General features: G+C 39.5%; 1 protein-coding gene, 1 non-coding gene and 1 pseudogene across 4 annotated transcripts in view; 2 read left to right on the forward strand and 1 right to left on the reverse strand.

Moving 5' to 3' along the window:
* Positions 1 to 27127, forward strand: part of SLC30A9 (solute carrier family 30 member 9) — a 99917-nt gene that overhangs the window by 34059 nt on the left and 38731 nt on the right. For all 3 annotated transcript variants that reach the window (XM_037829696.1, XM_037829698.1, XM_037829697.1), the window contains exons 7-9: positions 11855 to 11913; positions 22141 to 22208; positions 24774 to 24876. In XM_037829696.1, the coding sequence (XP_037685624.1) occupies positions 11855 to 11913; positions 22141 to 22208; positions 24774 to 24876 (230 nt within the window). The remainder of the gene's footprint in view (positions 1 to 11854; positions 11914 to 22140; positions 22209 to 24773; positions 24877 to 27127) is intronic.
* Positions 6334 to 6758, reverse strand: LOC119529035 (annotated as a pseudogene).
* Positions 16629 to 16703, forward strand: TRNAI-GAU. Its single transcript has one exon. It is a non-coding gene; the product is annotated as a tRNA-Ile (tRNA).

A 27127-nucleotide genomic window follows, 5' to 3' on the forward strand; every position in this document is an offset into this window, starting at 1 on the left:
ACAGTTACAACTCAACAGCATTTTTAGTGCTGTGTGTATTGTACATGACATTTTAATAAGTGCCTGTCCATCATGTCAAAAAAAAGAGAAGAGGAAAGTAGTGATCTAGTATCATGCTTTTAAGCCCCATTTGCACATGGATTATTTTATTGTTGAATTAGATGGCAAAGCACTGTGTTTATTGTGCAATGACACTGTAGTTCAGCTAAAAGAATACAATATGTGTTGGCCTTACTAGACTGAACAGTGGTCAGAATGTCTCATCAGAGCAGAATTTCTTCAAAAAATAAAAAGTGAAAATGAGATGACAAGCAAAGTTGCAGTTTCTTGGTAGCTTATTTCTTAGCCATGCAAGCAAAGGTATTTTCCAATGCTGAGTTAATTAAATTGTATTTGATTACTGCACCTGAAGAAATGTCTCTAAAGTTAGTAGTCTTTAGGCAAGAATAGTTGCCCAGAGAGTTGAGGACATTGGGAGCAAAATCAGCAGTTATAAGGCAAATGATTTTGAGTGGTTTTTCTTGGCTCTTGATGACTTGACAGATACTACTGATATTGTTCGGTTGTGTATTTGAGGAGTAGATGTTGAGTTGAAAGGGACTGAAGAATTACCCTTTGTGAATAGTCTGCATGGAGCAACTGCAGGCAAGGATGTTTTCAAAGAGGTTGAGAAGTATTATAATTCAGTAAACCTGAAGTGGAATCTGCTAAGATGTGTTACAATTGATGGTGGTAAAAATATGCCTGGGGTAGAAAAAGGCTTAGCTGGGCAAATTTACAGAGCCTCTGAAAATAAAAGATGGGTGAAGCCTATGGGTACTTATTTTGTGTTACCCATTAGCAGATACTTTGCAGAAAATACTTAAGTCTGCCATGTTATTTATTTATTTATTTTTAAATTTTTATTTTAAAATAATTTCAAACATATAGGACAGTTGCAAATACAGTACAAATCCCATACAGAGAACTCCAACACCCCCCCACCCCCAGGTATCTGTATCTATCAATTTTATATTTTGCTACCTTTGTAGTACCTTTCTTTCTCCTTCCTTCCTTCCTTCCTCTCTCCCTCCCTCCCCCCCTTTCTTTCAACTATATCTATTATCTTTTTATCAATTGTCTATCTACCGTTTATCATCTTCTGAACATTTGAGAGCAGGTTGCATATATCATACTCCTCGAACTCATAACACTTCCATGTACATTTCCTACAAACAAGGATAATCACTTATGTCATTAACTTAACTGCAGTTAATTCAAGAAAATTAATATGGATATAAAGCTTAAATTCTGTGTTCCGATTTTTCTTTATGACCTCTTTGAGCTTTTCTCCTCCATTCTTAGATCCACTCCACTATCATATATTGCATTGATTGCCATTAACTCTTAACTTTTTTTTTAAGTTAACTATATCAAAAAAAAAATTTTTTTTGAAAAAAGATATACAATAAAAAAACATTTCAAACAAACCAAACAAGGGAGTAAGAAAAAGACAACCAACCTAAAATAACTGCTTTATTTCCAACATGTTCCTACTCTACTCCAAGAAAATAACCTAATATAGCATTTCTGTGAACTTGTTCCTACCATATGCATCAGAAATTAATAAACCAAAGTCATTCCTGGGCATTCCCAGCACGTTAAATTTACCCACAGTAAGTTATCTGTTCTTATTCAGTTATCATTCCCCCTTCATTAATTGCTCTCTATTGCTAGTTCCCCTATATTCTACATTATAAACCATTTATTTTAGGAGTGTGTTGTTTAACCTCCAGGTGTTTGTGAATTTTCTAAGTCGCTGATGATTATTGACTTCTAAATGTATTCCACTGTGGTCAGAGAATGTGCTTTGAATAATTTCTATTTTTTAAATTTATTGAGGCTTGTTTTATGTCCCAGCATATGGTCTATTCTGGAGAAAGTTCCGTGATCACTAGAGAAGAATGTATATCCTGGTAATTTGGGATGTGATGTTCTATCTATCTATATATATATATATCTGTTAAATCAAGTTCATTTATTAGATTATTTAGGTTTTCAATTTCCTTATTGGTCTTCTGCTTGGTTGATCTATCTATAGGACAGAGTGATGTATTGAAGTCTCTCACAATTATTGTGGAAATGTCCATTGCATCGTTTAGTTTTGCCAGTGTTTGTCTCATGTATATTGTGGCACCATGATTGGGTGCATAAACATTTATGATTGTTATTTCTTCTTGTTGAATTGCCCCTTTATTAGTGTGTAGTGGCCTTCTTTGTCTCATAACATCCTTGCATTTAAAGTCTGTTTTATCTGAGATTAATATTGCTACTCCTGCTTTCTTTTGGCTGTAGCTTGCATGAAATAGTTTTTCCATCCTTTCACTTTCAATTTCTTTGTGTCCCTGTGTCCGTAGAGTCTCTTGTATGCAACATATTGATGGTTCATATTTTTTTGTTCCATTCTGCCCATCTATATCTTTTAATTGGGGAGTTTAATCCATTTACATTCAGTGTTATTACTGTGAAGACATTTCTTGAATCAGCCATCCTATCCTTTGGTTTATGTTTGCCAGATATATTTTTCCCTTATTTCTCTTATTGGTTCCTTTATTGAACCAATACTGAATCTCTTTAGTACTGAACCTTTCTCCATATCTCTCTCTCCTTTCTTTGTTTCTCTGTCTGTAGGGCTCCTTTAGTATCTGAAGTAGGGCAGGACTTTTATTAGCAAAATCTCTCAGCATTTGTCTGTGAAAAATTTAAGCTCTCCCTCAAATTTGAAGGAGAGCTTTGCTGGATAAAGTATTCTTGGTTGGAAATTTTTCTCTCTCAGGATTTTAAATATGTCATGCCACTGCCTTCTCGCCTCCATGGTGGTCGCTGAGTAGTCACTACTTAGTCTTATGTTGTTTCCTTTGTATGTAGTGAGTTGCTTTTCTCTTGCTGCTTTCAGAACTTGCTCCTTCTCTTCAGTATTTGAGAGTCTGATCGGAATATGTCTTGGAGTGGGTTTATTTGGATTTATTCTATTTGGAGTTTGCTGGGCACTTATGCTTTGTATATTTATATTGTGTAGAAGGTTTGGGAAGTTTTCCCCAACAATTTCTTTGAATGCACTTTCTAGACCTTTACCCTTCTCTTCCCCTTCTGGGACATCAGTGAGTCTTATATTTGGATGTTTTGTTTTATCTGTCATATCCCTGAGGTCCATTTAGATTTTTTTTTATTTTTTTCCCCATTCTTTCTTTTGTTCTTTCATTTTCCATTCTGTGGTCCTCAAGGTCACTGATTCATTGTTTACCTTCCACTAGTCTTGTACTATGAGTATCCAGAATCTTTTTAATTTAGTCAGCAGTTTCTTTCATTTCCATAAGACCATCTATTTTTTTATTTACTCTTGTAATTTCTTCTTTATGCTCTTCTAGGGTCTTCTTCATGTCCTTTATATCCTGTGCCATGCTCTCATTGTTTGTCTTTAGTTCTTTGATTAATGGCTCCAAGTACTGTGTCTCCTCTGATCTTTTGATTTGGGTGTTTGGGTTAGGGTTATCCATATCATCTGGTTTTATCATATGCTTTAAAATTTTCTGTTGTTTTTGGCCTCTTGGCATTTGCTTTACTTGATAGGGTTCTCTTAGGATATGTAGGATTATCCAAAGACGGATCTCTAATTTTTCAGATCTTCAGCTTGGTGGTGTACACTTACTCTAACTAACCAGCAGATGGTGTCCGCAAGTCACCTGTTCCCCTCAAGTCAGCTCTCCCCAACTTTGTCTTTGTGGTGTGTGGGGGTCTGATTCTTGTGGGGTCCAATTGGTGTACCAAGTTTGGGTGTGTTGTTGGTGCTGTCCGCCCTGAATGTGGGGCATGTGTCTGAGTGGTTAGGGAGGCAGGGCAGCTTTAATAATCAAACCTCCCAAGTGTTCCTGGAGATTTAATGTTATTGCAAGAGTCTAAACCTTCATTTCAGTCTCGTCACAGATGGTCTCTGCCACTGACCCACAAGTCCTTGGTATTGGCGTATGGTCCCTGGGATTTCCGAGTGGGTCCCTCTTCCAAGCCGTGCCCCTCTAGGGCCTCTGCTGAGGGAAGATTGTGCTACATCACAAGTGCATGCCGTCCCTCAAGGAAAATTCTGGGCCGCTGGGCCATGTAGGTGCGTTCCCAGCCTGCTGTAAGTATGGCTGTATGGGGCATGCCAGTTTCCCCCTTTTCACACAGCTCTGCCTTCCCAGCTCCGGGACAATTACCACTGTGGCATGTGCGAGTGCCACTGGAAACACCCCCCATCACACTGGGTTTCTTGACGCGGCTCTGGGCTAAGACCACGGCGCCAGGTAGGAGTGTTCCCAGCCTGCCATGAAATGGCTGCAAGGGGCGTGGTTTTTCCCCCTTTTGGCTAACCTCTGTCTTCCTCTCTCCGAGACAGTTAGTGGGTGCGCGAAAGGCTGTCTTCCATGCCAGATATTGAGACGTTTGTACAGCCCGTTCCTGCTGCACTTCACTGTGTGGTTCTTGCTGCTGTATCTGCAGCTGCTTTTGGTTTTTTTTAGAAACGAGCTAGTCCGCCTCCAAATGCCAACTCTTGGTTTCCCCACAGCACAGCGTGGCAACTGGATATTCAGCGGCTTACTGACTTGTTTCAGAACGCAGGTTCCTGGTTTCACCAAGTGTACAGTCCCTGTGGATTTAGCAGACTTTGTCCAGCTGGTGCATCGCTGGAACTGGTGTTCTGGGTCACTTTCTGGCTTTTATCTAGTATTTTTCATGGAGGTGTTTTTTTGCCCTGTCTCACCTAGCCACCACCTTAGGTTCTCTCCCATGTTATTTTTTTTAGCGCAATTTTATTGAGATATATTCCCATAACATACAGTCCTTTAAAGTGTACAATCAGTTGTCCACAGCATCATCACATAGCCATGCATTCATCACCACAATCAATCCTTGAATATTTTCACCACTCCAAAAAATAAAACAAAAATTAAAAAAGAGCATCCAAAACATTCCACTCCCCACCTCCCCACACTGTTCATTTACTTTTTTTAAACACTCATTCATTGTTTTTTTAAACTTTACAAAAAAATTAAAAAACTAACAATAAAAAAACCATTTCAAAGAAAACCAAAACAAAGGAATAAGAAAAAACAAATAACCTGAAATAACTACACTTCCGCGAACTTGTTCCTACTGAACCTCCCAGAAATTAACACACCATAACCAAACAAAGGAATAAGAAAAACAAATAACCTAAAATAACTACATTACTTCCAACATATTCCTACCCTATGGCCATGTGTTATTGACCAGTAGTGTCATCAGTGAACTTCATTCATTCTCATGGACTTAACCATCATCACACTTCTGTGAATTTTTGTCAGAAGTAGAAACTGAATATCCTGACTGGCTGTACCACAATGGCTTAGCAGTGGTAATATTTTATTGCAATTTTTTTAAGCTCAGGGCCAAGATTGAAATTTTTCTAAACAAGAACACTGGACATCAGCTACTACTATCAAACACCAAGTAGCTTTAAGAAGGAACTTTTGCTGCAGACTTGATAATGTTTCTTTTTGAATTTAATCTAAAATTACAAGGCAAAAAAGTGCTTAAGAGTGAAACTTATTCTGCAGTAAAGTCATTTTGACAATAGCTAATGCTGTTTGACTCTTCAGTAATGCCAATCTGCTTATATGCTTCCCAGGTTGTTAAAAGTTAAAACAAGAAGAAAAATATATATCCTATACAAATTTGTAGTATATATATTTTCAAAATCCTAGCATCATTTTTCAGATCTCAGTGCAAGTGCAGAGGAAATTCCTATACAGTATTTCAAAATTCATTTCATTGTGCAGTTGAGGAGTTTCTTCCTAACTTTCAGTTGGAAGTGATTAGTCCAATATAGTGAAATGCTAAAAGGCAAATATCAAGAGAGGAGTTTAATAAATCTATAAATATCTTTTAAGCAATGAATATGCCTAAGCAATGAATATGCATAATTAAAATCATATGCTTATGGGTAGATACCAGTATTTGACAGTTCCTATCTGTATGAAAAGAAAATTTCAAATATGAAATATAAAATCTCAGTACAGGTCAGCATTAACATATGAACATTTGCAATGGATGTTGTTATAGGAAACACTAACTTTCAATCCCAATTAAGAAGAATGTCCATCCCCACCCCCCACTCTCAACAAAAGAGTTCATTCTTTTCATAAGTAAACCTGTATTACAAAACTTGGACTGATTTTTTTTTAATTAAAAAATTTATTTAATGAGGGCAGGAGGATGCAAACAGTATAAATATTGGAAGTCTTTCTGGCACTTAACTGATTTTTCTTTCTCTGCTTGTCAAGTGGGAGTTGGATTTTTTATTTGTACTTTTTCTAAGGGCCTTAATCTGCTTATGTAGGAGGAAGCTGTGGGCTGATTCCTTGAGCGACCATTGGTGTAACTCTCATGAGGGTTGGGGTAATTCCTCAAATCTGCCTGCTTCTTTACCTTCTGCTTCAAGTATACCACAAAATAGTCATTGCACACAATGATGAGCCTGGCAATTAGCAAAAAGAAGCTTTGAAGCCCATTTTACCATCTTGACACTGGTCTAGGTCTTTTTGTCCACAGCCAGAGGGTCTTTTTCGATTTTCCAAAAATCCAGGGAAGTCCTTTTCCATGAGTACTCTCAGGTCTTACTTTGTTAAGTAGCCATTATCCCTGGCAAATTTTTGAAATGTGAACATCATCGTTTCCATGGTGTGTTCCATTGGAGATGGCATTTTGGTGAGGTCTGTTGAAACTTTCACAGGAAGGGATGGGGCAGACTCTTGGTGAGCAGGGATGTAGGGCCAGTCTCAGTTTTATTACAATTTGAATTTTGTGGAAATTTGTTTTCTCTCTTATTACATAAGTATCTACGTAATATCCTCTATATTGCTTGTTGGCTTCCAGAGCCTAAAATATTTACTTTCTAACCCTTTACAGAAAAAGTTTCCAGCTACTGTTCAGTAGTTTTGTTGAGATTGCAACCTATTTTATTGTTTCTGTGCTTTTGAAGGAGTAACTAATAAGAAGGTGTAAAACTGGAAGCTCTAGGGTGTAAGTGTTTGGAGGATTCTGAATTCTTTGACTATATTTCTGAGTTCTGAGTGGGACCAAGGCTTAAAGGTGACAATATATCCATCACCTGATGAATTGGTGAAAGTTTTAAGTGGAAATTGTGAGACAGTTATGGTCAGCAACACAAGAAGAAAAGGGGTTGAGAGTTTCTTGAGAGTATGGGAGTTTGATTTGAAGAGTGGGAGCAGTGGGATAGGAAGGAGATCAAGGAGAAGGGAAAGAAGGTAGAAAAGATATGCAAGAAGAGAGGAAAGTAGTTAAAGTGGGGTTGCTCAAACTGTCCCATAGTCAACTAGTGGAAGCCCCTCAAGTTGGCTCCTGAATCCTTCTTACTTAAACCTAGTACTGTGCCATCCTTGCTTTCAGGTACAACAATGTGTTTTAGGTTCATCTTGTACTTTTCCTGTTCCAAATTGAGAATCAGTGATTTCAAAAAGAGCCCTTTTTCCTTCTAGAGGGAAATAAAATTGAAACCATAATTTGGGTAGCAGTGATATATTCATTGCTAATGGGTTGGGATATCTTTTAGATCTTTTCAGTGGACAAAGCTAGGAAACCCCTTTTTTTCCCTTTTTTTCCCTTTAAGAGAGAAAATATGTCATTTTGATAAACTTGGTTTTTTTCTTCTTTGCTTTTAATCTCTGTTATGAAAATTCTTATTTCCTAATTCATTAACATAATTTAAAGTAATGCATATTTGGTTTATTCCATAGTGTATGTGTACATATACCCATAGTGCAGTTTCAAAACACAGTTCGTTTCTTTTTTTAATTCAAAATTCAATTTTATTGAGATTATTCACATACCATACAATCATCCAAAGTGTGCAATCAGTTGTTCACGGTGCCATTATATAGTTGTGCATTCATCACAACTAATTTATTTTTCAATTTTAGAACATTTTTATTACTATAGAAAAGAAATAAAAAGAAAAAAGAAAACTCAAATCCTCCCATACCCCTAACCTACATTATGGGTATAGTACATTTGTTACTGTTGATGAAAATATTAAAATGTTGCTAACTGGAGTACATAGTTTGTAATAGGTACATTTTTTTTCCCCAAATACCCCTCTATGGTTAACTTCTGGTTATAATGTCATACATTTATTCTCGTTCATGAAAGAAATTTCTAATATTTGTAGAGTTAATCGTGGACATTGTCTACCACAAGATTCGTTGTGTTATACATTCCCATGTTTTAACCTCCAACTTTCTTTCTGGTGACATACATGACTCTAAACTTCCCCTTTCCACCACATTTACATGCCATTTGGCACTGTTAGTTATTCTCACAATAATGTGCTACCGTCACCTCTGTCCATTTCCAAATGCTTAAGTTCAACCTAGTTAAACATTCTGTGCACATTAAGCAACTGCTCCCTATTCTTTAGCCTCATTCTGTGTCTTGGTAACCTATATTTTATGTCTATGAGTTTACATATTATAATTAGTTCATATCAGGGAGATCATACAATATTTGTCCTCTTGTGTCTGACTTATTTCACCCAAGATAATGTCCTCAAGGTTTGTCAAACCATTTCTTTTGTTTTTAAGACGGTTTTGTTCACCCACCATACATTCCATCCTAAGTAAACAATCGATGATTCCTTGTGTAATCACATAGTTATGCATTCACCACCACAGCCAATATCTATATAAGGACATTTCCATTTCTTCCACAAAGAAAGGAAGAGTTAAAAAAAAAGTAGAAAGACAACAGAAAAAGAAGAAAGAAAGAAAGAAAAATGACAGCTGTAAAGCAACAGAAGAAAAAATAAAATTAAACTAAAGTACAAGAGTCAGACAACATCACCCCTGCCAAGAATCCCATATACTCCTCCCTTATATACCCCTTTAATAGGCGTTTAGCTTGGGTATATTGCCTTTGTTACATTAAAGGAAGCATAATACAGTGTTTCTATTAACTACAGACTCTAGTTTGTATTGGTTGTATTTTTTCCCCAGTACCACCCCATTTTTAACACCTTGCAAGGTTGACATTCATTTGCTCTCCCTCATGTAAAACATATTTTCACATTTTATCACAATCATTGACCACTCTAGGTTTCACTAAGTTATACAGTCCCAGTCTTTATCTTCCTCTTTCCTTCTGGTGTCCCACATGCCCCTAAGCTTCCTCTTTCAACCATATTCACAGTCATCTTTGTTCATTGTACTTACATTGTGGGGCTGAACTTCACCCAAAATTGTGCTCTTATTTTTTCCTATCTGTCTGTAGTGCTCACTTTAGTATTTCCTGTAGAGCAGGTATCTTGTTCACAAACTCTTTCATTGTCTTTTTGTTGGAGAATATTTTAGACTCACCCTCATATTTGAAGGACAGTTTTGCTAGATAAAAAATTCTTGGTTGGCAGTTTTTCTTTTTCAGTATCTTAAATATATCACACCACTTCATTCTTGCCTCCATGGTTTCTATTGAGAAATCTGCACATTCTTATCAAGCTTCCCTTGTATGTGGTGGATTGCTTTTCTCTTGCTGCTTCCAGAATTCTCTCTCTGTCTTTGATGTTTGATAATCTGGTTAAGTGTCTTGGTGTAGCTCTATTTGGATCTGTTCTGTTTGGGTTATGCTGCACTTTTTGGATCTGTAATTTTATGTCTTTCATAATAGATGGGAAATTTTCAGTGATTATTTTCTCCATTATTTCTTCTGCCCCTTTTCCCTTCTCTTTTCCTTCTAGGACACCCAAATATGTACATTCATGCACTTCATGTCATTCAGTTCCCTGAGATGTAACTCATATTTTTCCATTCTTTTCCCTATCTGTTCTTTAGTGTGTAGGATTTCAAGTGTCTTGTTCTCCAGTTCCTGAATATTTTCTTCTTCCTTTTGAGATCTGCTTTTGTATGTCTCCATTGTGTTTTTTCTTCTCTTGTGTTGTGCCTTTCATTTCCGTAGGTTCTGCTAGTTGTTTTTTGAAACTTTTTAGTTTTTCTTTATGTTTGCCCAATGTTTTCATTATATCTTTCATCTCTGTTGCATATCTTCCCTCAATTTGTTGAACTGATTTTTGAGTTGATTTAGCATATTTATCTGAAGATCTTTAATTGGTTGGTTCAATTCCTGTATCTCAGTTGAAGTGTAAATTTGTTCCTTTGACTGGGCCATATCATCATTTTTCCTGGTGTGATTTGTCGGTTTCTGTTGTCTAGGCATCTGGTTTCCTTGATTACCCCAATCAGATTTCCCAGACCAGGGCGGGCTCAGGTCTCAGGAGGGGGCTATATTCAGTATCCAGTTTCCCTGAGGGTGTGTCCTAGAAGATTGACAGACTTACCCTGGGGCCTGTAGATTCTGTGCTTTTCCTAACCTGCCCAGCTGGTGATACCAGTGCTCCCCACTGGTGTGAAGAGGTGTGGTCCCTTTATTTCACAGTGACCCAGTCCTAGCCAAAGACCAAGGGTGTCAGAAGCCAAGCTTAAGTTGTTTCTGGTTTGATTGATTGTTTTCCCCCAGGCCCTGGGGTCTGAGTTTTGAAGGGAGGGCAACCACTTGAGCTGGGCCCTGCCCCCTCCTCTTGGGGAAGATGCACCCCCCAGGGAGTTATCTTCTGCATTTGAATTACTCCTTTGTCTCTTTGACTCAGTTAACTCCACCCCTGCCTGTGTCAACACAGGCCGAGAATTGATAATGCCTGAGACTTTCTCCACTGAGCCACTCAGATTGAGAGGAGAAAAGGAGAAAAAGAGAAAGCGCCTTTGCAGAGCCAGTCCCCAGCCCCCTAGTTTTGCCCGTCGACCAGAGATAGTACCCAGTCCTCTGTGTTGCTTTTCTTGGGACACGGTCGTTTTCCAGTATTCTAAGCTCAGCCGCCTCCAAATGCCTCTGTGTTTTTTTTCCCTGTCAGCACTACGTCCTCTTCACTGGGAGCAATCTCAGGGTACTTTGCTGCTTGTTAGGGGTTTGTCTGTGTTTGTAGCTTCTATTCAGCAGTCCATATTTTTAAATTAAAACTCCAATTGGAGCTTGGTTGAGCTATATTCACATGCTCCCAGCAGGGACTGCTTCTTTCTCCCACAGCGAAGTTTTGCAGTTTAGCCTGCTGTGGGGGAGGGGTGCCAGTTCTGCAGTTTTTACTTACAGTTTTTATGCTGCGATCTCAGCCGTTCCATCCATTCCAGGCTGGTGTACAATGTGTGGACAGTCACAGCTGTCCCCCGACAGTTGTTCCAGGCTATTTACTAGTTGTTCCTGGCTGTTTACTAGTTGCTGTACAGTACTAACCAAATTCTCCACCATCTTGCCCCACATCTTACAGTTTGGTTTTAAAATAATATCAAAATTATTCTGATGAGTATGATGTAAGATTTATTTGCTTTTCTTTTTACCTTTAGTATATATCCCATTAGGGATATATAGTAAAATTTCTCTATTTAAAAGTTGCTTTAAATTCTTCTCTGTATGGATAAACTATCTAACAGGTAGTTAGGTTCATTTGTTTTATTTTGCTTTTGAGTTTCAGAAATAATTTTGATTTAATTTTTTTTTTTTTTTTTTATACTTATTTTTAAAGAATGGGATATTTCTTAGGTAATACTAGGAGCATTTTATTTTTGGAATTGCCTTTATCTCACTGCAAATCCAGATTTCTTGTGTATAACTTGCTATTTTTGCTGGTAGCTAGTAAAGGATGTTTAACATAATCTTACAGAGAATGATTGTGTTGATCTCAAATGTTACTGATAAGAATATGTGTATGGGGTAACTTTATTTTGTCACTCTTTTCTTATAGGTCTATTTAGAAATCAAAAAATGTTAAAAGAATATAGAGACTTTCTGGGAAACACCAAGGTAAGGATATCTTAATAAAAATGTGTGTGCATGCTTCACAGCAAAACCCCAGTATTAGTTCATTTTGAAATTCTAGCATGTCTGATCCTAATCCAAGATTTTCTCAAGCACATTGTAATGTAGTAAATCATAGTCTATTCTCTTGTGTCTCATTTTCTTGAAATTAAAAAATTGGGTCATATGTTCTTGATAAAGTCGTGTCTGTGTTTTGAACCATAATCATAAAAATAGAAGACTTTATTTTACTGTTTTAGCAATATTTAGCTCTCTCCTAAGGAGATCCTTAATTTCCAAGTCCTCTCTCCTTCTACTCCTAACCCTGATTAAACCTTCAAACTGCCGACTCTCATACCCAGAAAGTGCAAACCCTTGGAGGAGAAAATTACATGGCCATTCTGATTTGGTCTCTTTATTATATGACTATATAAAATCAGTGGACACTCAGTTACCTGACAGTCTTAGTAAACTTCATAGTGCATTCACTCTCCCACTCTATGAGATTGTTACTACATACCATTTCCTCTCTTTCCAAACTTCCTATAGACTCTTTTTAACTGGTGACTTTGATTCATACTTCATTAAAAAAATAGGTGTAATTTGATAAAAGTACCTCATGTTTTCATCACCAGATTCACTAACTTGTATACGTCTTTGCCCAAATACTCTGCTTTCCTTTCTGCTATATGAAAATCTAGCCCTGTTCATCTATGGCCAACCCTTCCTTGTGAATGCTAATTCCCGTCTCCTTCATGTATAACAATATTTTATTTCTTCAGTCTTCTCCTCATTCTTGTGCATCAGCTATTTCTCCTTCAGACTTGCCTCAATATAACCCATCTTAAAAATCCTATACTCCGTAGTCCCTCCATTTTATCAGCATCTCTTTAAAAAGTTGTCTGTACCCATTGCCTTCACTATCCCACCTCTTATTCTCTCCTGAATCCACTCCAATTGGGTTTTCATTCCTACCACTTCACTAAAATGGCTCCTGCCAAGATCACAACACATCAAGATGCCAAGCAATCCAGGTCCAGAGTTGACTTTGAATTTAAAGTTAAATGGGAGGGTTTTCCCATCCAGAAGTTAATAACGTATCTGAGGAAAAGGCTTACTTTCTTCTCTCAGAGTGACATTTGAGCCATTACGCGCTTCTTGCAAAATTTAGAAATGAGCAATGATGACAACTCTAGTCACATGTTTGATGTGCTTTTCTTTTCCATCCATTATGTTTAAAAACCTGTTAATTTCCATTTCCCCTTTAAGCCTTGTGTTTTGGGCACCCTAGTGCTGCAGTGAAGGTGTAGATTCTCTTCAGTGGTAGAGCCTTTTATGCCTTGTTAATTAGCATTTGCATTCTTTGGCCACAGTGTCTGCTGCTACCGCCTCTTGTTTTAGGCCAGTAACACCTGCTTCCAGGGAAGATTTTCTTCTCATTCTCCCATCTGTTTCATATGGGGAGTCATTCTCACAAGATTCCTGCACAGTAGCTACTGACTTCTGAAATCTGCAGCATTAGAGGCCTTTTGAAAACTAATGGTTCCTAAACTTTTGAATGTTCTGGGCCTTGAATAAAATTTCTTTCTATTATGCTATCCTTTGTGGTGATAGGATAAGTCTTTAGTATTTTATTTCCCACTGCTATTGTCCTGTTCTGTCCGGCGCCTCTCCGCCCCGCCTCGAGTCCTCGGTCGGCCGGCGATGGGGACCAGAGAGATAAGGGGAGAGAGGGGGATGCAAACCGCGCAAACTGATCTGGCTGGAAAGTCACGACTCGAGCCACACGGTGGTTGTGAGAGCAATTCTTTTACTGAAGCTAGACAACCATTCTCTGTTACAGATTACCACGCGTGGCAGAGTGCCTCGCGGGGGAACAGCCTCGATGCGGCCGTCAGGTACGGCTCCTTGTGGGCTGTCTCCCCGAGCTCTGCCCGGAAACTTTCTTATATACAATGATCATAGCCAACAAACAAACACCACGTAAGCGTGTACAATAGGCTAGCAGCGACTGCTGCTTCTAGCGCCATAATGCGGAAGCAGGGCTCGAGCGCCATCTCGGCTCACTCGATGGGAGGGGTGTACTCTAGGAGCAGGCTGAAACAGGACGCGAGCGCCGCCCCGCTCACTCGATGGGAGGGGCGCACTCCAGGAGCAGGCTGCAGAATGCCCACTAGGCCCTAACCCGGAAAATGGCTAAAAACGGCTCTCCACATCTCCCCCTTTTTTATTTATTTCAACCCAGTGTCTCCATTGATGAGTGTACTCCCGTGGGCCTGAACGACCCACTACATGATTTGGTGCTTTGGGGAGTCTGGACTAGGCCCCTGCCATCTTACGGCAGAACCTCTGGCACCGACCAGAAAGCTTACCTCATATAGAGACCGGAGAGCCCGTGAGCTGGAAACAACGTGACTCTCCCTACAGTACTTCGCCTCGTAACTGGGGAAAACCGATTGGGGCAGGAGAGTGGCAACCAGCGTCAAAGGCGTCACTAGGCATCTCTGTGCAATGGCCAGAGCCCCGTGTGGCCACAACCGGGACCCCGCCGAAGAGACTCGCCTGAGACAAAATTTAAGACAGCTGGAGCTATATGCTATATCCGGGATATGGCCATGGACCCTGCCGCAAACCTGGCCCCAGAGCGTCCCACCCCGAGCGGCCGGGACGGGGACCGATCAGTGTAGAAGCTACTATCAGAAGTACTACAGGTTGAAGACATAGCCATCATAGTGGTAACACGCAGTTGCTGCTGTGCTCGAAACAAGCGTTCTAGCAAAGATTTAACAATGACTAATCCCACCAATAGTCCCACCATCAAGAGAATCCAATTAGTCAAATTGGGCCAAGAGAACCAAGAGGTGACTTGGTCCCACAGATTTTTTACAGTCTCGCCCAGTGTGGAAAGGTCGAAACTAACATGCTTCAATTTCCTAATGCTCTCAAGTCCCTGAAGGTCGGATTTCACTTGGTCGGAGAGATTGGTGAAGTTGGGGAGATAAGTGTCCTTGAGCCACTCGGCGACATCTTGCTGCTCCTCTGTCAAGTTCACCCTAACCGGGGTGACACAAAGCCTCCCGAATAACCATCGGGTATCACACGTCTGCTGGAGAACTCTCCAGAGTCCATCTATTTCTAGTCCAAGTTCATCTATCTCCGCTAGGAGTTTCTGAATGGCCTGGAAATTTAAGTTCAGCATCTGATTGTGGCGGCGTAGCACGTCTCGGGTAAGGTATGCCTCTTGGACGCCTAGACTTAGAGAAGGGGATATTGTTAAGTGAAACAACTTGAGAAACAGGGCCAACCCAGTCGGTTGCCTTGACGGGGAGCCAGACATAACTTGGGCGATACACTAGGATAGCGGGGCGGCGAGGCATCCGGGTCTTTGGAACGGTTGCAGACTGTAGGAGCAAACCCCGGAAGGAAAAGGCACCTTTGAGTCTCATTTTTACTCAAGATCCCTTCACAAGACTGGCGGCTCTTCCCTGTAACGTTAAGAAATTCAAGCAAGACTCCCTTACTTAACTCGCCATTACCAGTTTCACAAGTAGCATTCGCCGCAACTGTGGTGTTGACAACCTTGACAGAGAGGTTAGCAAAAGAGAGGATCAGTGTGTCATTGGTGAGGGGGAAGGACTCGTTGAAGCTTGTGGAGGAAATATTTCTGTCAGAAGGCAGGTGGTGGAGACCTAGAGACAGGGTACGAGTGAAAAACACAGGAGAGGCGGGAGACCCAGCAGAGAATGGGGCCAGGGTCGGGGGATGATGCCACAGGCCCCAAAGACCACTCTCCTGCGCTACCACAGTTCCACTAAAAAAAAGAAAAAGGCAGATTAGAAGGATTGCTATAGGAGAGCAAAGAACAGAGTTACCGATCCTCTTTTTGGTTTCTGACAGCTGTTCCTTGGCTTCTTCAGGTGATGTCACGGTTCTCACCAGTCTTTCCAGAACCCACACTGGTTGACGTCCTGGTTCCTGGGGAAAAACACAAACAGAGCCTCTGGCCCAGCTGAGCACCGGGTCAGGGCCTTTGTATTCGGGCGGAGGGCACGGCAGAAGCTGCCCCTCCTCTGACCAGTCTATCGGGGGTTCCGGGTCTGGCAGCAAAGGATAATTGCATTTACTTGGTATGGCCGCCAGAGGGAGCCCTCGACGGAGGCCTTTGGTGGAACCACCTAAACCGTCTGCCGGAAGGCATGGCTCTGGCGGCTTGCCTTTACGGGAGCCGTCCGCAGACGAAACTGACTGAGTTTCTTGGAGCGCGCACCGTGCCTCTTGCAAGGCGGAGGACGGGCTAGGGCCGGCAGCCGATTCCAGTTCAAGGACCGCACGGACGGTCTCCCATACAGGTACTAGAATCGGGTCCACACTCACGCCCGTCTGACGTGCTCGATCTATGTCGCGACCGAGTTTCTTCCAAGAGGGCAGACTGAGGCTACCGGTGGAGGGAAACCAAGGGGCAAGAGTCTCAACATCATCTAAAAACTTCTGTAGGGAGCTTTTCTTAACTGAGATACCCCTCTGCTTCAGGAGGGTTTTTAAAGGAGCCAATAAAGGCGAACTTCCAGACTGCCCCATGCTTGCAGTCGGCACTGTACTTCAGTCACTCGGAGAGCTCTTCCGAGTCCCCCGGGGTCACCTGAAAACCCACGGGCCCTAACTCTCAAGTAATAAGACGCACTCACCTTCTCGCGTTGATCAGGCGCGGGAAGTCCGCCGTAAGCCCGGCTAGCTCAGTCGGTAGAGCGTGGTGCTGATAACGCCAAGGTCGCGGGTTCGATTCCCCGTACGGGCCACCACTTGTCCGGCGCCTCTCCGCCCCGCCTCGAGTCCTCGGTCGGCCGGCGATGGGGACCAGAGAGATAAGGGGAGAGAGGGGGATGCAAACCGCGCAAACTGATCTGGCTGGAAAGTCACGACTCGAGCCACACGGTGGTTGTGAGAGCAATTCTTTTACTGAAGCTAGACAACCATTCTCTGTTACAGATTACCACGCGTGGCAGAGTGCCTCGCGGGGGAACAGCCTCGATGCGGCCGTCAGGTACGGCTCCTTGTGGGCTGTCTCCCCGAGCTCTGCCCGGAAACTTTCTTATATACAATGATCATAGCCAACAAACAAACACCACGTAAGCGTGTACAATAGGCTAGCAGCGACTGCTGCTTCTAGCGCCATAATGCGGAAGCAGGGCTCGAGCGCCATCTCGGCTCACTCGATGGGAGGGGTGTACTCTAGGAGCAGGCTGAAACAGGACGCGAGCGCCGCCCCGCTCACTCGATGGGAGGGGCGCACTCCAGGAGCAGGCTGCAGAATGCCCACTAGGCCCTAACCCGGAAAATGGCTAAAAACGGCTCTCCACACTGTTCCTTTCAGGAATACTCACAGAAGATGGTTCCTTTCCTTCTCTAGCACAGATAGGGTTAGTCCTATTTGCTGGAATTAAATGCCTTCTTTACTTTTACTTATTTTTTTGTTTCCTGATTGTTACCAGACAGAGGCAATGGATTCTTGGCCTGATGTGCTCAAATGACCAATTCCTGAGACACCAGGGTTTCAAAGAGAGAAAGAGTTTATTGCTGGCATGAAGCAAGAAAACAGATAGCTTAGGAAAGCATATAGCCTATCAGCCCAAAAATGTGTCTCTCTAAACTTCAGTAATTCTGATAGTTTTATAGTATTAAAAGATGGGCAGGTTTTAGGATAATGAGCACAATGGCTCCAGATGATGTTATTCGAGGTGCTCTTATTATTGGGAATGCGCAGGTTGCTTACATGCTTAGTTACAGAACATGTGTAAGAAAATGGCAGCCTTAATATGATGGGTGTGATTTGTAGTATTGCAATGAGGTAAAGTGACTTATAGATTAAAGTCTAAGTTACTGCATGTGTCAGGTGGGCCCATTTTGGTTAGATCCAGCTTAGGTTATTGAGATAACTTTGGACTTGTGGTGGGTTAGTTCTGGGCTGACCCAAGACCTTTCATTAATAAACATTAGAGGCTGTCTTTAGTGATCGTAAGACTCTAAAGTCAAACTGATAAAATGTGTACAAGTGAAGGTTAGTCACAAGATTTTTACAACCACTAGGGCATAAGATAAAGGCTGTACAATCATCAGAGATCAAGGCAGCTGGATTACAGTTCAGAGATTTCAGTTATTTCCCTCTGTCTACTCTAATATATGAGAAAGTAAAAAGGAATATCTATATAATGATTCAGTAATCATAATTATCCTTTAAATCCTAACTTCACAATTACATGATCCAGACATTTGTTTTTTCCATTCTATCCTTTGTCTTATGGTAACTCTGATAGTAAGATACGTGATGTCACTGTGTTCTGGATCTGCCAAAAGCATTCTTGTTTCAGACCGATATATAACCCCAACCTGGATTCAGTTTTTCATTGGACTGCTTGGCTCTCTTGTAGTACATTTGTGCTTTTCTGTGCCTTCCCTTAGAATCCCAATTCCATGAATTTCTTGGGCTGATTCTTTGGGGTGTATTGGAAGTACCTTTATCTCACAATGACAGTATTAACTTAAAATGCACCTGATATTGCTTTGAGTATTTTATACTGATTTTCATGGTAGTTCTCCCTGAAATCTACCCAAATTTGCAGTACTTGTCTCAATATTAAAAAACCTTGTTTACATTAAGACAAATTTCAAATGTATTTACAAAAATAGGAAAAAAATTTGATAATACCCATCATCCAGCTTCAATAATTATCAACATTTTGGCATCCTGATTTTGAAGGGGCATTTCTCCAATTCCTTTTTTTGTGGAATTTATGGATAACTTTAACAGGTTTATAACATTTTATCCTGGCCTTAAAGATCTCATTTTTGCTTCCATATCTGTCTTGTCCATTCCATATGCTCTCAAGCCTTTCTCCTAAAGAAATCTCTCTCATCCTCCAACTTAAGCAGCATGCTTTCATTAGTTTGTACTCATTTTCTTCTATTCCTATAATAATTTCCTTGAGTATTTCTTTTCCACTCTACCAATGGATACAGCATATTCTCTTAATAATAAGACCTGTTGTTTTAGGTTGCTGAAGTTGCTGAAACCGTAAAATGGGTTGGCTTTTACAATGGAGATTTATTAGTTTACAGGCTTACAGTTCTGAGGCCATGAAAATGTCCAAATCTAGGCATCATCAAGATGATACCTTCTTCCTGGAGATAGGCTACTGGTGATCCGGGGCTCCTCTGTCACATGGCAAGGCACATAGCAGTGTTTGTTTGTCTCTACTTTCTCTTCCAGGTTTTGTTACTTTCAGCTTATGGCTTCAGTGCCTTCCTTTCCATTTCTGTGGCTTTCTCTGTGTCTTCTGTGCCTTTCTCTCTGTTTCTTTCTCTGAATTTCATCCTCTTATAAAGGATTCCAGTAAGAAGATTAAGACCCATCTGAGGCATGCCTCGAGTGAAATAACCTAATCAAAAGAGGTCCCACCCACAGTAGGTTTACACCCACAGGAATGGATTAGCCTTAAGAACATAATTTTCTGGGGTCCATACAGCTTTGAACCATCACACATACATACCCTATATTTTATTTGTTTATCAATAAACAATAGAGGTCAGAAATTTAGAAACATGGTCAGAGTTTATATAGTTTACAAATGTTAGTACAAGTTGAAACAACATGGTTTGGAGAAGGTAGAGTTGTTGAATTATAGATAAGCAATATTAACACAAGGTTTGTTCCTGTCTAGTTTGTTCTCTTAGTCCTGAAGGCATTTCAACACAGAATTTAGGACATCTGATTTCATGCTGTTTGCTGTGGCTTGGTCCTAACACTTCATGAAATTAGAAGCTCACTCTGTTTTTCTGTTGCCCACATGGAACTTAGGAGGTGTTCTTTAAAACCCTCACCTGTAGACCTGGATGAAAAACACTATAAAGGAAACAAAAATTCATTTTACTTCCCTAATACCCGAAATGAAATCCCATGTCACCTTTGCTGGCAATACCAGGCCAAGTTGCATCTGTAGAATTCAAGTTTAAGCTGCAGTAGCCTGCCCTGTAGGTCTTCCATCTTTGCTGAAATCCATTCATGCTTATTCAAGGTCTTTTGTGGCCTGCCTGCCAGGGGACAAAACTGACATAAGCTGCAGTGACTCACTAAGAACAAAATCCTACATGGCATGGCCCCACTAAAACCTCACATTTCACTCTTCTGTTTTCCCAACCTGTTTCTCAAGGTCCCAAGCCAGTGCATCAGATCTTAAAGACTCTCCTTATTTGAACTCAACCAGCAAATTTTAGCCAATTCTACCTCCCTCACCCAGGTGCAGAACCATGTAAAAACTTAAGACATGGAAGATCAGAGCAGAATGTGTACTGAATAACACAATAAAGGAAAGAGCTAAGCATGCCCAGTATTCTCTCCCAAACTTACCTATTGAGTACCTAAGTGAATCTACAGGGGCCAGGGTGTAGGGTGGCTAGGAACTGTGTGTAAGAGGCCAGCAATATTAAGAGAAAAGTATCCCTCTTCGTGGAATTCAGAGAAGTAGGGAAGACATGTTTAAGTACCCACCTTCAGCAGCAAGTATTTCTCTTCCTTGAAGCACCTTCTTCTCCAGGAGCCCAAGATAATACTTTGTCCTGTTTTTTTTCCTTATATCATTAATTTCTCTTCCTGCATGTCCTTTGCTAAACATTTTGCCTCTTTACCCAACCTCCAAAAATTAAAGGTTCATAATAGGCCCTTTTATTCTTTTGATGCATTAGTAATCCCCATTGGAAATTTCTGCGGAATAGATGCCTAGTATGACAGCTTCTCACTGTGTCCCTTATTGAAACCTTAGTCCAAACTAGCATCATCTCTTTCCTGGAGTACCCTCCTGATTGATCACTCCATCTTTGTTTTAGACCCCTTAATCTATTCCCCACTGTATTTCCTTAAAAACCTAAATCTAATTGTGTCAAGTCCCTGTTAAAATCCTGTAGTGATTTCCCTTTGCCATTAGAATAAAATTTGAACTCCTTACCACAGAATACAAAGTCCTGCGAGACATGGCCCCTACCTACCTCTCTTGCCTCAACTACTAGCATTTTCTTTGTTCTCTAAACTCTTGCCACACTTGCCTTATTTTTGTCCTTTGTATACTCCAAGATTATTTTTGTTCTACAATCTTTGAACTTACTGTTCACTCTGTCTGAAACAGTCTTCCAGATTTTCTCGTTTGCCTCCTTTTCCTTATTAAGCCTCTATCCCTGATAAATTAATCCCTCTACCACATTACTGTCTACTCTCTCAGTGCTCTGTTTCATTTTCATTATATTTATCATATCTGATATTGTGTATTTGTTAATATATTTATTTTCTGTCCTCCTCTACTAGACTGTAAGATCTGTGTAGGTGGGGACTCTATCTTGTTTATTGTCACGTCCCTAGCATCTAGAACTGTACCAGACTTAGTAGTTTCACAATAAATATTTCTTGAATAAATGATATAGGGCAGAATATATAAAATGCTTTAATAGAAATGTAAAGTTCAATAATACATTTATAGCAGAGTGAGTAGTCTTTTCTGTGTGAGGGATTGAGGCAGACTTTATCTAGAAAAGTGACACTTGGCCAGACGTGGAGGAAGATGGGTAGGACTTGGACAGATTACAGTAAAAGATGATAGTATTCCAGGGTGAAAGAAAGTACATGAGAAAAGACATGGAGGGAGCATATAAAATTTAACTCAAGAAAAGGATTTTCCCTTAATATGTTTCCCTACTTGTTTTGTTTCATTTTGTTTTGGTCTTTTTGGAGTCAAACACATTATCAGTTAGGGTCTTTGGCCTTGACAGAGCAGTCAGGAGTTAAGTTAGTACAGCTGACTTGTTGGCATTGGCTGTCCTTTTTTAAAAGGTGAGAAATTGCTCAAGGAGTTGAGAAATCTTAGAGTATATGAATTTCAGTTCAATTCGCTTATGTCACTTTATCATTAGTTTCTATTTGGCCGACTTAGATCCTTTCTAGAAGTAGGTAGTACATGAATTGCAAAGAAACAAAACAAACATTTAAGGGTTTCGAAAAGGACCCAGAAACGCCTTGAATTTCCATCTCTCCACATTTTAAAGGAGAATTCTGGAGAAAAAGAATTAAACAAGTTAATGTCCTTGTTCATAGGTTTTGACAGAGGAGGAATTTTCTGGTCTGTCAGAACCACCAATTATAGTGCTTCTATGGCAAATTTTGGGGGTTTTGTTTTTGTTTTTTGTTTTTTACAGCCACGCTCCAGAATGGCATCAGTGTTTTTTAAGGGACCAGGAAAAGTGGTGATGGTTGCCATTTGCATGTAAGTACTGAAAACTAAGCCTTTTTAAAGAAATATATTATGTTTAGTGTGCATATCCTTGAGTGTGTACATTTTTTACTTGGTAGGTAGATAAAGAGAGGTTTCTGTTGCTTTAGGAGGAAGTCAAATAAGTCATTATAGTCAGTAAAGTTGTGGGGGAAGAGAATGAGTACACAACCAGTGCTTGAGCTGTGTATGTTTTTAATGTATTTAAGATCTAAGAATGGTTGCAACTTGAAAATCATTGTTATTTTTATTGGCATTGATAGAAATCTTTTAAAAAGTTGGATTGCTCAAGGTTACTTTGAAAGTAACTAAACCAATCTGGGTTATAACTCTGAAGAGTATTTGTTCACTTGTTATTTTTTCCTACTTACCTTGGAAGACATCTTTTATGTTTTTGTCCCTTTCTTTTTTTCCACTCTTCTTGATTTCTGTTATTTTTTTTTACCTTTTATCCATTTTGCTGGTTAATCTTTATTTTAGTATTATGCAAACGTTAATTCCTTAATTCATTCATTTGCTCTTTTATTTCTTATATATATATATATATATATATATATATATATATATGACACATGCAGGTAATGTGATAGGGTCTGGAAATACAAAGACATTTTATATAATACATAATTCTTATCTTTAAGGATCTTAATAGCCCAATAGTTAGCTAGTAAGTATATGAGGTAAAGCAATGTAGGCCTAAAGTTGAAGCTCTTTTAAGGAGGGGTAGTCAGTTCTAGGGTAGTAAGGAGAAGCTTCACAAAAGATAAATCATTTGAAGTGATTATTTAAGGATTTAGAATCAGCAGTAGCCAGGTGGTTGGAGTAGAAGGATACAATGAAAGAATATACCTGACTCAGGGAGCATCATGAGCAAAAGCCTGAAGGATCGAAATAATATGGCTGCAATTACAAGGTTTTTAAAGCAGAGGCATTAAGAGTATGGCATGAGGCAATGTGTTTAGAGCCCAGGTGACTCATCATGGAGAGAGTGAACTGGAGGGGCATTGAACTAAAGGAAGGTATTTACAATAACATAGGCAAAAGGGATGGTGATGGACTAAACATGGTGATAGAGATGGAGAGATGTGGGCAGACTGAAGAATTACATAGGAAGTACAGTCAAGGCTGATGCCCAAGTTTGTGGCTTGTGTAGCTGGAAAGATGTTGCACCATTTCACTGAGAGAAGGAGCAGTGAAAGGTGGGGCATGGTGGGAGCAGAGGAAATGATGAGTTGATTTTTGTGTTTGAGATGTTTGTAGGGCAACCAAGTGGAGATGGCCTGCAGGTTTAGTTCTTCAGTAAATGGGAGTAACAGTTACAATTTTCCTCATCAGAGGAATGTATATGTGTATATAATTGATTAGCATGGTACCTGGTACATAATAGCCACTTAATATTATTGTTGGTGTATACTGGTCTGAACCTCTGGAGGAAGATCTGGACTAGAGATACATAAAGTTGATTTATCAGTATATAGATGATAAATAGAGCCATAGGAGTATTTAAATTCACCCACACAATGTGTCTATAGCATGAGGAAGAAAAAACCCTAAGGACTAAACCTTGAGAAATGCTAACATTTAAGAACTGAGTGGAGGAAGAAGAGCCTGCAGAGGAGACTGAGGAAGAGTAAAGAGCAAAGCAGGGGAAAAAACCACGGAAGCCACGGGAAGAGTGTTTTAGGAAAATAGTAGCACATGCTTCTGAGAGGTTAAGGAAAATACTAAAATGTTTCCATGAATTTAATAGGGACTGTTGGTGATCTTGATGAGAGCAGTCTAACTAGGTAGTGGAAGCAGAAACCATTGTTTAGTGAAATCAGAACTTCATGCAAAGTGAGAAAAATTGAGACAGCAAAAAGAGACAAAATTCTTTCAAGAAATTATCTGAAGTGGCAGGGAGAAAAGGGATGTAATGTTTCCTCATTTATAAAATGGGATCATTAATATTTGTATAATAAAATTCTGTGAAAATGAGATAGTATAGCATGGTAAATGACTAATGTAGTACCTGAGCTAAAGCATAGTAATTAGCATATTATTTTTATATATGCATATATATATAAAGCATAGTAACTAGCTTCCTCGGAGCTAATCATGTTTATTTTAGCCTCTGTTATCTTCTTCTGTGACCCTGAGACTGCTTGGTGTAGTATTTTTCTCATCTTTTCATCTGTCTACTGAAGTGAACAGATCTCAGTCTTGCTTTTGATACTGGCCTACTGGATCCTGCTCTCCCTAAGACACAGAATTTCTTTTCTGTCACCATCTTGTCCAGACATAGAACACCTTCTTTTCTCATCAGTGCTCAAAATACACTTGAGTTATTTGCCTAGACATAGCATGCCTCTTCATTTGAGTATTGAACAGTTTCAGTAATTTGTATTTTCAAATTTATACTCTTATTAATTAAGCAGTACTGATCTTTAAGATTAAAGGTCTTTTAAATTTATATAGAACAGAATCTAGTAAAGAAGTATATATAGTTAATTAAATAAGCTCTTGGTGGAAATTTGTTATCGAAACCTATGCTAAACTGTCTTTTTCTTTCTCTCCTAGCAATGGATTAAATTGTTTCTTTAAATTTCTTGCCTGGATTTATACTGGTTCAGCAAGTATGTTCTCAGAAGCTATACATTCATTATCTGATACTTGTAATCAGGTGAGGGCTTATAACAGCTCCTTTCTTACAAATTTTAAAGTAATTTTTTAATTCTTTTTAGGTTTTAGTTTAAAAATTGATCCTTTAAAAAAACTGAATTGACTTGTGGAAGGAAATAAAAATTGTTTTACTTTTGAGCAATGAGATGCATAGAAATATCATAGTATTTTAAAGCAGGTTTATAGATAGCTGTAAGAACTTCCAACAATGGAATGTGAAGTGTAGGATTATCCGTCTAAGTGTTTGAGCAGATGTCTTTGCAGAAGGAATTCTTATAGTAGATAGAAATTTGGTCTCTTGAGTAGAGTTCTTATGACTAGAAGAGTCAATGAATTTTAAGTTTTTTGAATATAATCACATGTGACCAATAAATTAAAGTGCTTTTCACAATAGACTAATATATTTTGGATTACTTACCTTGAATTTGCAAAAGATTTTTCTAAGATTAAAATACCTTTCTAAACCCCCTTGGACCTAAATTGTGAATATTAAAAACCCAAGCCTTCTTTATGAATAAAATCAAAATTTCTATTTGTATATCGTTTCATATCTTAAAGAGTGTGGTGTATTAAGAGAATACCTTCTCACTATATGTTTACTTACTCTCCAGTTTCATCAGAACAGATTTGGGAGAACTTACAATAAAAGACACAGGTACAATAAGAATATTTATGATGAGGTTAAAAAAAATAATAAAATGATACGGAGCAAGGAGAGCATTTTTAAATTAAAAGCTGAGCCTGAAAACTGGTCTAACTCATTGTCAAATGGATGAGAACCCTTTGTAAAAGTAAGGAAAGAAGACAGACATTTGCTATTGATAGAATCTTTATCTTGACTTTAGTTTTTATGTTCAGCAAGTACTTAATTAATTACTCTTTATATAATATTTTTACGAGTCAGTGATGGTATATGTGGGGGATAAGGAGTAGGAAGAGATATTAAACACATGGTCTCCATTTTGTCAAAAGCTTATCTGAACATAAGGAAAATTGAAATGCAGAAATATTTGTACCTGTGGGTAAGGAGATCGGTACAAGGTTGTTACTAGTTTCAATATTAGTTGTTATTTTAAACATTGAAGATAATTTAAGTGTTCATGAATGGTTAAATAAGTTTAAAAGAATGTGGTAGATACATATATTCTGACCTGGAATAATAACCATGATAAATTGAATAAAAAACAAGTTGCAGAACCTTATATATGGGACTTCTGCTTCCAGCCATGATAGACTAATTGGTACTGGACTTAGCCTTTTCCTGTAACAACTAAACAAACAGCTAGATGAGACAAAATATAGGAAACCACTGTTTTAAAACACTTAACAGTGCAAGACAGTGATCTCTGAGAGAAGGGAAACATGAGCTGAGCTCTCTAACCTCTCTGGCTTTTTGCTTGGAGGCACATTTGGGATGGTGGAGCACAATGGGAGATCTTAAGCAGACATAATGATCTCTTTGAGTTGAGAGATCAGATATCAGAGTTCAAGGAGTCTGAAGAGGCTAAAAGTTACAAGGCAGAGTTCATAGAAGAGAAAGCTACATAGATGAAAAGCTGCGGAAGTCTGCATACAGATTTTCTAATTTGAGTCCTTGCTGAATGTTAAGTTGCATTTGGTAAGGTGAAGTTCTGTAAGTTTGGGCAAAGAACTACCAAGGAGCAGTAAACTGAATAATTCCCAGAATTCACACAAGGCTGGAAGACATTTGAGTTTGTCTCAAATTGATCACCCAGGCCAACAAAAGGATCATGCATTAGTAGTAGGGTTAAATTATCCTGGGCATGAAGGTTATTTTACATCCTCCCTAATAAAGCTCTAAAGAATCAAGCTGGAGGCGGGGCAAGATGGCGGACTGGTGAGCTGTATGTTTTAGTTACTCCTCCAGGAAAGTAGGTAGAAAGCCAGGAACTGCGTGGACTGGACACCACAGAGCAATCTGACTTTGGGCATACTTCATACAACACTCATGAAACCGTGGAACTGCTGAGATCAGCGAAATCTGTAAGTTTTTGCGGCCAGGGGACCCGCGCCCCTCCCTGCCAGGCTCAGTCCCGTGGGAGGAGGGGCTGTCAGCTCCGGGAAGGAGAAGGGAGAACTGCAGTGGCAGCCCTTATCGGAAACTCACTCTACTGATCCAAACTCCAACCATAGATGGACTGAGACCAGACACCAGAGAATCTGAGAGCAGCCAGCCCAGCAGAGGAGACAGGCATAGAAAAAAAACAACATGAAAAACTCCAAAATAAAAG

This window comes from Choloepus didactylus, chromosome 3, assembly GCF_015220235.1.
Source record: "Choloepus didactylus isolate mChoDid1 chromosome 3, mChoDid1.pri, whole genome shotgun sequence".
Classification (NCBI taxonomy): domain Eukaryota; kingdom Metazoa; phylum Chordata; class Mammalia; order Pilosa; family Megalonychidae; genus Choloepus; species Choloepus didactylus.